Source organism: Nerophis ophidion, linkage group LG05 (assembly GCF_033978795.1).
Source record: "Nerophis ophidion isolate RoL-2023_Sa linkage group LG05, RoL_Noph_v1.0, whole genome shotgun sequence".
Lineage (NCBI taxonomy): Eukaryota > Metazoa > Chordata > Actinopteri > Syngnathiformes > Syngnathidae > Nerophis > Nerophis ophidion.
This window is the reverse complement of record NC_084615.1, coordinates 57,820,413-57,832,431: the sequence shown is the minus strand read 5'-3', so window position 1 is coordinate 57,832,431 and position 12,019 is coordinate 57,820,413. Positions and strand designations below refer to the sequence as shown.

The 12,019-nt window shown below is 38.8% G+C and overlaps 1 protein-coding gene across 1 annotated transcript in view; it reads left to right on the top strand.

Annotated features, from left to right (window-relative positions):
- The window catches only part of gfra3 (GDNF family receptor alpha 3), a 37,461-nt gene that overhangs the window by 24,682 nt on the left and 760 nt on the right, over positions 1-12,019 (top strand). Inside the window, exons 6-7 of the mRNA XM_061899594.1 lie at positions 521-655; positions 5,490-5,626. Of these exons, the coding sequence (XP_061755578.1) occupies positions 521-655; positions 5,490-5,626 (272 nt within the window). The remainder of the gene's footprint in view (positions 1-520; positions 656-5,489; positions 5,627-12,019) is intronic.

Here is a 12,019-nt window from a genome sequence, read left to right as displayed (position 1 = left end):
ACACAAAAACTCTCATATAAACAGATAAAATCACATCATAAACAGATACGCTTCCATCATAAACACAAACTAACATGAACACAAACTCAAATGATAAAGACTTAAACTCACATCATAAGTATAAGTATAAGTAGCTACGTCATAAACACAAAAACTCACTCAAAGACACAAATTCACATTATAAACAGATACACCCATATCATAAACACAAAAAACTCAAATCATGAACACAAAAACTAACATCATAATAACACTCACATAAGCTTACTTAAAAGACAAAACCACACATCATAAACATAAAAACTGAAATCATAAACAAACTGATCACATCGTCAACACAAACTCACAACATAAAGAAAAAAAACACACAAACTCACCTCATGAAGTCACATCATAAACACACATGTACATCATTTACACAAACTTTTTTCATAAACACATAAACTCACGTCATAAATACAAGAAGTCACATCATGTCTTTTTGAAGAAATGACTCCTTCACCATGTATCTCACTTGCAGGGACCATCATGACTCCAAACTACGTTGGCAACGACTCTGCAGATGTTTCTCTGGCATGCTCCTGTCATGGCAGCGGCAACCGATGGCAGGAATGTTTGCAATTGCAACGAATGTTCACACACAACAACTGTTTGCGTGAGTGTGCAAACACCTCCCTCACCCCCTTCACAAATCCCCACAATAATGTGTGCTTCATACGTCCCACATACTACATCTTTTTCAATGGTGGTGTTGAAACCGAAGTGAACTGAAGTGTTGACTTTATCAAGGAGAAGACAGAGTCCCCACATGTCCTGAAAAACCGAGAAAACGAGTAACCAATGTTAACCAAAAAAAAGCATAAATGATAAGGAAAAGGTCAAATGTCCTGGAAAAGGTTCAAGTTGTTTTGGAAAATGATTTATTTTACTCACATTCTTTGTAATTGAAGGCAAACAGGTAAAGGTCATGCACATTCAGTTTGTTTTCAACTAGTTTTATTGGCAACATTAAAACATAGCACTTCTATGCTTCAAGCAGAGCCCCACGTGACACCACCAACCAAACATGTTTACTATTTTCAATTTCCACTGAGAGCAGATCTGTGACTTTGACAAGTGACTTTGGTGCTAGATTTAGCCAAATTTAGCATTTCCCCATTTCATCGCCAGAACAGCTGAGCTAGCTTCCAGGGTTGGCCGACGTTGTCTCAATAGATGTAGTTTCTCTTAAAATATCCGTCTTGAAAATGGCCTTCCAAATATATATCTGCCACCTAATCAGCGTTTTGTTCTCCTTCTCTGCTATCCGGGTCTGGCTACTGCCCAACACTTCCCGCTTCCTGCTAAATTGAAACTTGTGAATGGATACTCACTTTGGAATGACAACTGTGTATCCAATCACAGTCTCGTTAACATCAGGCTACAGTGACGTGCGGTGAGGTTCATCGCTGGTGAGGCACTGACTTCATCACAGTCAGATTTATAAAATTATGAACCCTAAAGAGTATCTTATTCGCCATTTGATTGGCAGCAGTCAAAGGGTTATGTTTAAAAGCTCATACCAGCATTCTTTACACATACAAACTGTAGCACACAAAAAAGCACATTTAATAATAAAAAAAAATGTTATTATGGTATTACCTTTACTTATAAATGAAGTCCAGTCGCCGCTCCTTCTGAGCAAAAGCATCGATAACTTGTTTATAGTTCTTTATCTTTCTTCAGTTTTAAAAATCTCTCTGTCTTGATGGAGATGACTGTCTGAAGCAAACATTTTAGCTTCGGCGTTGGTCTTCCTTTAATTATTACTTCCTGCTTCGATTGAAAGTCCAGTTTAGAAAACTGTTTTATTTTAGATATGTAAACATCCGTGTTAAAAGTCCGGGGGAGAGGAAAAAATAAACGATCGCTGCCGCTGCACTTGACTTGCTAATAACTGTAGCTTGTTGTCATTTATTCTGCAGCCGAGTAATCGCAAGAATGATCCCTGGGATCACTAGCGCCCTCTACCACCATGAGGCGGGAGAACAGGTGCCTCACACAGTGCGTCTTTGCAGCCGTTTTATGATTGCCCAGCACAAGAAATATGTTACACACATACAGTTGTTGACAAAATACACTGTAAATTATATACCTCAGCTAACTAAACCATGGAAATGTATAATATAATTCATATAGCAATACGGTCTTACTGCACAGCAGCCAGCAGTTAGCCGAGTCATTGCGCAATCCATGGTGAGGCTCAACTGGCTGCTGACTCAACGCAAGTCTCTTCTCATTATTTGAACGGCAAATGTGAAAATTCAGCGATTTTGAATAAAAATAATCTAAAACTGGTGAAGTTAGATGGAAAATAACATTATAGTATAATATCTGGATACATATAACAATTTAATAATTTTTTTTTCTTTTTACATTTTTTTTCTTTCCATGATGGCACATGAGGCACTGCCTCACCTGCCTCCCCTGACTGCACGTCACTGTCAGGCTACTAGATAGGCTACTGTGAACAACTTGTGATTTGATTGGCTGTCAAAACTGTCTCTCAAATCTATTTGTTCTCAAATTCATGTGCTAACGGTCTCTATGAATCTGCAATCACCGGACGTGTGAATGTGACGTTATACCTTAGAACAGGGGTGTCAAACTCAAATACAGAGTGGGACAAAATTTTAAACTGAACAAAGCCGCGGGCCAAGGTTGAACAAATTAACCTTTTGATAGGGACCCAAACAAGTTTTGCATTGAATATTGAACAAGCAAGGCTTAAATAGGGCAGCACGTTGGTACACGGGTTAGTGCATCTGCCTCACAATACGAAGGTCCTGAGTAATCCTGGGTTCAATCCTGGGCTCGGGATCTTTCTGTGTGGAGTTTGCATGTTCTCCCCAAGACTGCGTGGGTTCGGGCTTCCTCCCATGGAACAGGCAGAGCTGATATAAAAGTAATAGTGCAAAATCAACTTTCAAAAAACAAACGAAAAAACATCAGTTGTATATTAAATAAAACGTAGTTAAAAAAAACTAATGCCTCTTTTCTATTTGCAGCCTTCTGAGGCTAATATCAATATTAACTTTTTCCGCAGGTTAATAAATTTTGGTGGTAGCGAGGGGGTGTATATTGTAGCATTCCGGAAGAGTTAGTGCTGCAAGGGGCCCTGGCTATTTGTTCTGTTGTGTTTATGTTGTGTTACGGTCTGGATGTTCTCCCGAAATGTGTTTTGTCATTCTTGTTTGGTGTGGGTTCACAGTGTGGCGCATATTTGTAACAGTGTTAAAGTTGTTTATACGGCCACCCTCAGTGTGACCTGTATGGCTGTTGACCAAGTATGTGTGTGTGAAAGCCGCATATATTATGTGACATGGCCAGCACGCTGTTTATATGGAGGAAAAGAGGACGCGGCGACATGTTGTATGTTGTAGAAGACAGTGCCTTTAAGGCACGCTCCCAATATTGTTGTCCGGGTGGAAATTGGGAGAATGGTTGCCCAGGGAGATTTTCGGGGAGGGCACTAAACTTCAGGAGTCTCCCGGGAAAATCGGGAGTGTTGGCAAGTATGAGTATAAGCGGTGAATGTGGTGTTACCGGCGGGCCAGCTCTAATGTTAATTTGATATTGCCTCAAGGGCCAAATGAAATTTGGCCCGTGGGCCAGAGTTTGACACCCATGCCTTAGAACATCTAGAAGGCCTTACTGACATCAACTCATGATTTGATTGGCTATCGCAACTGTCTATCACGGTATGTGCCCGTTCACTTATAGTGCATGGACACTCGCATTGTTGATCCTGAAGGCCTCAGGCAGATTTAATGCAGCATGGTAACATAATCGAGCTGAATTCTGATTGGATTAAAAACTCCATGACCCAAAAACAACAGCACTGGAACGAGCATAATATGACATGAAGAGAATATGAATGCTTAGATATTTAGGGAAAGTAAATTACAAACTATTTTTAGTAATGATTATGATTTCTGGTTATGCAGAGAAGGCGCTGCTGGTCCCTGACAGCACACCACTGATAAATGTATGTTAAATATATCTCCTATATATAATGTCATTAAAATCATCTTAAGTCATTCGCCAGATCAAAGGTGGTATTGAACCATCCATCCATCCATTTTCTACCGCTTATTCCCTTTCGGGGTCGCGGGGGGCGCTGGCGCCTATCTCAGCTACAATCGGGCAGAAGGCTGCCGATGCTATTTCCATTCTTTTTTTTATTTCTGACAGAAATGTGTTGATTTTCGAAGATTCTCTCTCTCTCCATAGTCAGTGATGTTGCAGCTATCGCCTCCTCTCCCAGTCATTTGTGTGTACCTGTGACAATTTGCACATACATTTCAAAAGTGCTAAATATAGACAAAAAACACTTTCAGGTTTCCCGTTGCATGTGCTAAATTATTATATTTGCATCTCTGCCTCCCAGTATCGTGTGCTCTGATAATGCATATATTCTGCACATGCAGGAAGAAAAACACACTAAATTGATTATATGAACTATTTTGGTCATTTAACAGACAAAATCCTCAGTGCACAATTTAGTAGTTTAGGTTTGTGTGCTGTCAAGTTGTTTTTTTTAATGCATGCGCACCTTTAGTCAACCAGTGTAAATAGAAGGCATTTGTAAAGTTGTAAATAGAGATGTCCGATAATATCTGACTGCCGATATTATTGGCCGATAGAAGCTAAAATGTAAAATTGGAAATTATCGGTATCGGTTTCAAAATTATGGGTATCAGTTTCAAAAAATAAAACTTATGACTTTTTAAAACGCAGCTGTGTACATGGACGTAGGGAGAAGTACAGAGCGCCAATAAACCTTAAAGGCACTGCCTTAGCGTGCCGACCCAATTACATATCTGGGGCTTTTCACACACACAAGTGAATGCAACGCATACTTGGTCAACAGCCATACAGGTCACACTGAGGGTGGCCGTATAAACAACTTTAACACTGTTACAAATATGCACCACACTGTGAACCCACAACAAAACAAAAATGACAAAAATATTTTGGGAGAACATCCAGACCGTAACACAACATAAACACAACAAACAAATACCCAGAACCCCTTACAGCATTAACTCTTCTGGGGCGCTACAATATACAAACCTGCAATTGCGTTGGAAATATTTTTTATGTGTATGCACTCTGCATCTTAGGGGCTAACACTAACCTATCTTTCATGTGTCGGAGAAAAAAAACAGTCTGCCATCAGTCAAACCCAGCACCTACAGTATCAATCAAAGTGTCAATACACACTGAATCTTCATGTTCAACAACGTGCACTTCTCATAAAACTCACTCATTTATCAAGCTGCCAACACATGTAACAATAAAGCTGCCAAAGAGATATGTAGCTTTATGCCTACTCAGCACATTGGCCAGTGACAGACACACACACACACACACACACACACACACACACACACACACACACACACACACACACACACCCTAAAGTGATGACTTTTGTGTCCATGCAGGTAACGCCATCAATTGGATGGGGAACCCTGGCTCTCTGCCTATTGATATAACCCCCCCTCCTGCTCCAAGACCTTCCCCACTGGTTCAGGAAGATGTGATGCTGAACAAAAACCATCTCGCATCTGATCAACACGTTGTGAGTACATTCATCACATTTTCCCTACATATAGTGTATATTATACGGCATACTATACTGAAGGGATATTCAACACAATTTTTGGGAGGGCACATTTCCACAAAGGTCAGGACCAAGGGGCCGGACCTCTCACTACTAGCCTTATTTTCTATATTGTATATACAGTAGAACATTTGATTTTAATCTATTTATTTTGTCACGAGTTACAGAAGTGCTCTGCAAAAAAAGTCAAAGATCAAAGATCATTTCTATGAGAGTTTTTTTAAGAATATGCTGCACATATGTGAGTCTCACATGTTTTTTGAACTTTATGCCTTGAACTGAATAGTGTAGACTTTCGGATTGCAGTCTGTAAAGGCTCAAAACAACTTAAAAAAATTAGGAGTGTATTTTTACATCAGAATTGAGCACACATGTTCCTATCCAATCATATGCAAATCATATCTAAATTGTCCGTGTGCCTGAGATCTGCTACTTGCACCGTCAGAAAACACAAAGACAATAAGCAAAACGTCAAAAAGATGAATTTCACTGACAATGAGTCGGAGGTGCTTTTTGCTTGAGTGGAAAAATGAAGATTATTCCAGTATTGCATGTTAGTGCGGCAGGGGAAATTTAATGTAAGTGTGACATCAATATTCTTGATCATCGGACTCTAAAATAGAGAAAAGAGAAGCTGCCCAAGCAGTACTCTGACTCACCACACGAGACAAGGGGGCGTCAGAGTTTGCAGACACATGTCTGTGTGAATGTGAGTGGGAATGTTGTCCGTCTATCTGTGTTGGCCCTGCGATGAGGTGGCGACTTGTCCAGAGTGTACGCCACCTTCCACCCGGATGCAGCTGAGATAGGCTCCAGCACCCCCCCGCGACCCCAAAAGGGACAAGCGGTAGAAAAATGGATGGATGGATGTCTCTACAATGTTTAACCAGCAGAAGCCAGTGTTTTTTTCCCCAAACAACTTTATTTATAAAAACATGGCGTTTGTAATACAGGAAGCTAGTATTGGTGTTTTTTGGAGATGCAAAAACTTTGTTTTACTGCATTGAAAAGAATGAATAAACAAATACATGCTCAAATACCTCTCTGAAATGGACTTCAAAAGGTCTTTGTTTACATTTAAAACACTTCCTTGTTGTCTATATAACATGTAATGGTGGTTCTTTGGATACAATTTTGCATGAATTATGTTTTCAATTCGCTTTCTGACCGTCTCTTCTGGATGCGCCGTTTTGAGGGCAGGCTTATTTACGTGTATCTTCTCCGCGCCACGCATGTTGTAGTTTTTACCACTTCCATGTGGAGTCTACTGACAGATATAAGTTTGAACCATACGCTACTTTGTGTTACAAAATGCAAAACCAGTGAAGTTGGCACATTGTCTAATTCATAAATAAAAACAGAATACAATAATTTTCAAATCCTTTTCAACATATATTCGATTGAATAGTCTGCAAAGACAAGATATTTAATGTTTGAACTGAGAAACAATTTATTTTTGTTTGCAAATAATCATTAACTTAGGATTTAATGGCAGAAACACATTGAGAAAAAAGTTGGCACAGCAGCATTTTTACCCCTGTGTTACATGGCATTTCCTTTTAACAACACTCAATAAACGTTTGGGAACTGAGGAGACCGATCTTTGAAGCTTCTCAGGTGGAATTATTTCCCATTAGTGCTTGACGTACAGCTTAAGTTGTTCAACAGTCCGGAGTCTCCGTTGTGGTATTTTACGCTTCATAATGCGCCACATATTTTCAAAGGGAGATAGGTCTGGACTACAGGCAGGCCAATCTAGTGCACTTTTTTACTATGAAGCCACGCTGTTGTAACATGTGGCTTGGCATTGTCTTGCTGAAATAAGCAGGGGCGTCGATTTTAACGTTGCTTGGATGGCAACATATGTTGCTCTAAAACCGTAAGTACCTTTCAGCCTTAATGGTGCTTTCACAGATGTGTAGGTTACCCATGCCTTGGGCACTAATACACACCCATACCACACTTTTACACTTTGCATCAGTCCATCTTAGATGAGCACAGGCCCAGTGTAGGCGGCAGCGTTTCTGGGTGGTGTTGATAAATGACCTTCGCTTTGCATGGTAGAGTTTTAACTTGCACTTACAGATGTAGCAACGAAAGGTAGTTACTGACAGTGGTTTCTGAAGTGTTCCTGAGCCCATGTGGTGATATCCTTTACACACTGATCTCGGTTTTTGATGCAGTACCGCCTGAGGAATCAAAGGTTTTGGACATTCAATGTTACGTGCAGTGATTTCTACAGATTCTCTGAACCTTTTGATGATACTACAGACTGTAGATGGTGAAATCCCTAAATTCCTTGCAATAACAGGTTGATAAATGTTGTTCTTAAACCGTGCGACAATTTGCTCACGCATTTGTTCACAAAGTGGTGACCCTCGCCCCATCCTTGTTTGTGAATGACTGAGCATTTCATGGAAGCTGCTTTTATACCCAATAAGGGCACCCACCTGTTCCCAATTAGACTGTTCACCTGTGGGATATTCCAAATAAGTGTTTGATGAGCATTCCTCAACTTTTTCAGTCTTTTTGCCACTTGTGCCAGCTTTTTTTAAACATGTTACAGGCATCAAATTCCAAATGACCTAATATTTGCAAAAAACAACGTTTTCCAGTTGAATGTTAAGTTACTTGTCTTTGCAGTCTATTCAATTGAAAAGGATTTGCAAATCATTTTATTTTGTTATTATTTACAATTTACCCTACGCGACAACTTTACTGGTTTTGGCCTTTGTAAAAATGGCAACAGGAGAGGATGTATGTGCATGTATGAGCCAGTGCGCCCCATATCAAGAGCATAGAGAAAATTCTAAATCTTATACACTAGAATAGAATAGAATAGAATAGAAGGCAAGATTGTTTTATGAATATCTTCGTTATGCCTCCATGGTTTGATTTCACATTTTCGGGATTTAGGGGGATCCCGAAAACACAAAAGCAGGTACCATCTTCTACGTCATCTCTCAGCTACCTCTCACAGCTTATACCATATCACTCAGACCACTTGTCAGTACAGGGGGAGGGGTCCCCACATCTGTGGTCCCCTCCAAGGTTTTTCATTGTATCCCATTGGGTTGAGTTTTTTCTTGCCCTGATGTGGGATCTGAGCTGAGGATGTCGTTGTGGCTTGTGCAGCCCTCTGAGACATTTGTGATTAAGGGCTATATGAATATACTTTGATTGATTGATTGATTGATTGATTGATGGAGTGTTTCTCTGAAGTTGGATCCGTTTAGCACACAACTTCTGAAACTTGTAGCACATTCTTCTTATATTCAGGCTAAAGAATATAAGGTTATGGATCATCATTTGTCCTGAGGTAGTCAGGTTGTCTCTCATGAAGTCCGCCATGATTGTTGTTGTTGAAGGAAATAGCAAACGTGATGCATCTGTGAAACTAGTGCGCCAGTGTATGCTAAACATGACCAGAACAAGTAAATATTATATGTTCAATCAATCTATCAATCAATCAATCAATGTTTATTTATATAGCCCTAAATTACACATGTCTACAAGGGCTGCACAAGCCACACCAACATTCTCGGTTCAGATCCCATGTTGTTATTATTATGATTGTGCCTGTTGCTACATTTATGTATATATTTACAGTGTGTACAAACAAATTTTATGGAAGCTTTTGGATGCTTTTAGAGCGCTTCATAGGCAGAATATGGTCAGGTTTTCATGTCCAACTGAAAGAGACCCCTGGGTGACCTAGGACATGCTGGTGGGACACAGATGGTCAGGGAATGCTTGAGGTTAGATTAGATTAGATTAAATAGAATGTTATTGATCCTCTGGGTGTTTGCCCATAGGGAAATTCAAGTTGCTAATTAAGATTGAAGATTGCTGGGGGGTGGTTGGACATTGGAAAGTCTGGATTTAAAGAATTTGTTAAAACCAAGCTCTTTGTGTTGTGTAGTTGTTTTAGAATATTGTTCTGGTACATGTAATGTCGGCTGGAAAGGTGTTGCAGTAGTGTCCCACATCTTTGATAAAGTTAACATTATTTTTAAATAATTAATCTTCAAAGTTTTTCAGTTTTACTTCAAAAATAACATTTATTTATACATTTTGAATACTTCAGTAAGTTTAAATATAATTGCATTCATTAGCATGAATTCACCTTATTAATTTGAGTCATTCCTCTGGGATAAAATATAAAAAAACATGTTTGAATAATGTTACAGCTTCAAAAGTACACAAAGACACTAAACTAATAATGAAAATGTTGATATAAAGCACCTGTCAGGTGGCTGCATTATTTTGTCCTAACAAACACATTTATCACCACGAAAAATAGAACTTTTGTTTACATAAATATTTTTTTTTTTAGTTCAACTCATGAAAAATGGATGTAAAAACTATATGTAATATTTTGGTTGAGTGTACATACAACATTTCTAATTATGTTACTATTACTACATTCATTGTTTCATGGTGCCGTCTTTATGGGTTATGGGTTATACTTGTATAGCGCTTTTCTATCTTTAAGGTACTCAAAGCACTTTGACACATTCACACACTGATGGCGGGAGCTACCATGCAAAGCCCTAACCACAACCCATCAGGAGCAAGAGTGAAATGTCTTGGTCAAGGACGAGGACGTCGGAAGCTGGGGATTGAACCAGGCACCCTCAAGTTGTTGGCACAGACGCTCTACCAACTGAGGCACGCAGTCCCATTAGCATGTTTCATGTTCCACACCTTGTTGGTAAAGTATGTGGAACTGTGAATATGAGGAAAAATATATATTTAAACATATATTTAATTAATTTTATATATAGTAGATACAATAATAAATATATTGAATACTTGGATATTATGTCATACATTAAGTATAATAATACATATACTTAAATACTATTTGACATACAATAAATATATTTAAATTCTTCAAATTTATGTGATATATTTCAAATAATAACATTGAATTTATTCAGTATTATCTAATAATAAATAATAATGATAAATAAATAAATAATAAATAATGGTGGTGTGAGTAGTTATTCCAGGATGGATTTTTCTATTTCAATTATAAGTTTGCCAGGAGGTCACAAGGAAGGCGCTTCCTTTTTACAGTCCCTAGAAAGAAAAGTTGCTGTTGGACCTCCAGTTGAGAGTTTGGGTGTTTAAGTTTAGGTTCCTTTTACATGTGAACACTAAAAACTTCATGTTGGTAACTGTTTAGTAAGATTTATGTCAGAATAATTGTATCTAAGTTATCACAAAACTTTGTGTTGCCATGAGTTCCCGGTGAGAGGAAAAAAGCTGTCTCTGATGTTACCAATCAAAAGGCTTGTAAAACTCCACTGTGTAGAATGGGAAGCGACATGAATGTGTCGGTTTCTTTGATCTATTGTAATCCATGGGAGGATTTTGTCTTGACCCGAGATCTACAAAGCGGAGAGGAAGCAGGACATGACCCCCCTCCATGCACATTTTCTTTTAACTGTTTTGTAACCAAAGGCGACAGCTGTTTATGACGGCCCCTTCCTTTAGAAACAGCTGTTGCCATGTAATCAGGGAAAGTCCAAATAAAAGAGGAAGCGTGCAACCTTTTTAAATATAAATGGAATACAATGATTTGCAAATCATTTTCAACTCATATTTAGTTTAATATGCTACAAAGACAACATATTTGATGTTCAAATTGATAAACATTTTTTTTTTTGTAATCATTAACTTTAGAATTTGATGCCAGCAACACGTGACAAAGAAGTTGGGAATGGTGGCGATAAATACTGATAAAGTTTAGGAATGCTCATCAAACACTTATTTGGGACATCCCACAGGTGTGCAGGCTAATGGTGGGTGCCATGATTGGGTATAAAAACAGTTTCCCAAAAAATGCTCAGTCTTTTACAAGAAAGGATGGGGCGAGGTACACCCCTTTGTCCACAACTGTGTGAGCAAATAGTCAAACAATTTAAGAACAATGTTTCTCAAAGTGCAATTGCAAGACATTTAGGGATTTCAACATCTACGGTCCATAATATCATCAAAAGGTTCAGAGAATCTGGAGAAATCAATCCACGTAAGCGGCATGGCCGGAAACCAATATTGAATGACTGTGACCTTCGATCCCTTAGACGGCACTGTATCAAAAACCGACATCAATCTCTAAAGGGTATCACCACATGGGATCAGGAACACTTCAGAAAACCACTGTCACTAAATACAGTTCGTCGCGTAAAATACAACAGCGGAGACCCCGGACTGTGAACGACTGAAGCTCTAGATAAAACAAGAATGGGAAAGAATTCCACTTTCAAAGCTTCAACAATTAGTTTCCTCAGTTCCCAAATGTTTATTGCGTGTTGTTAAAAGAAAAGGCAATGTAACACAGTG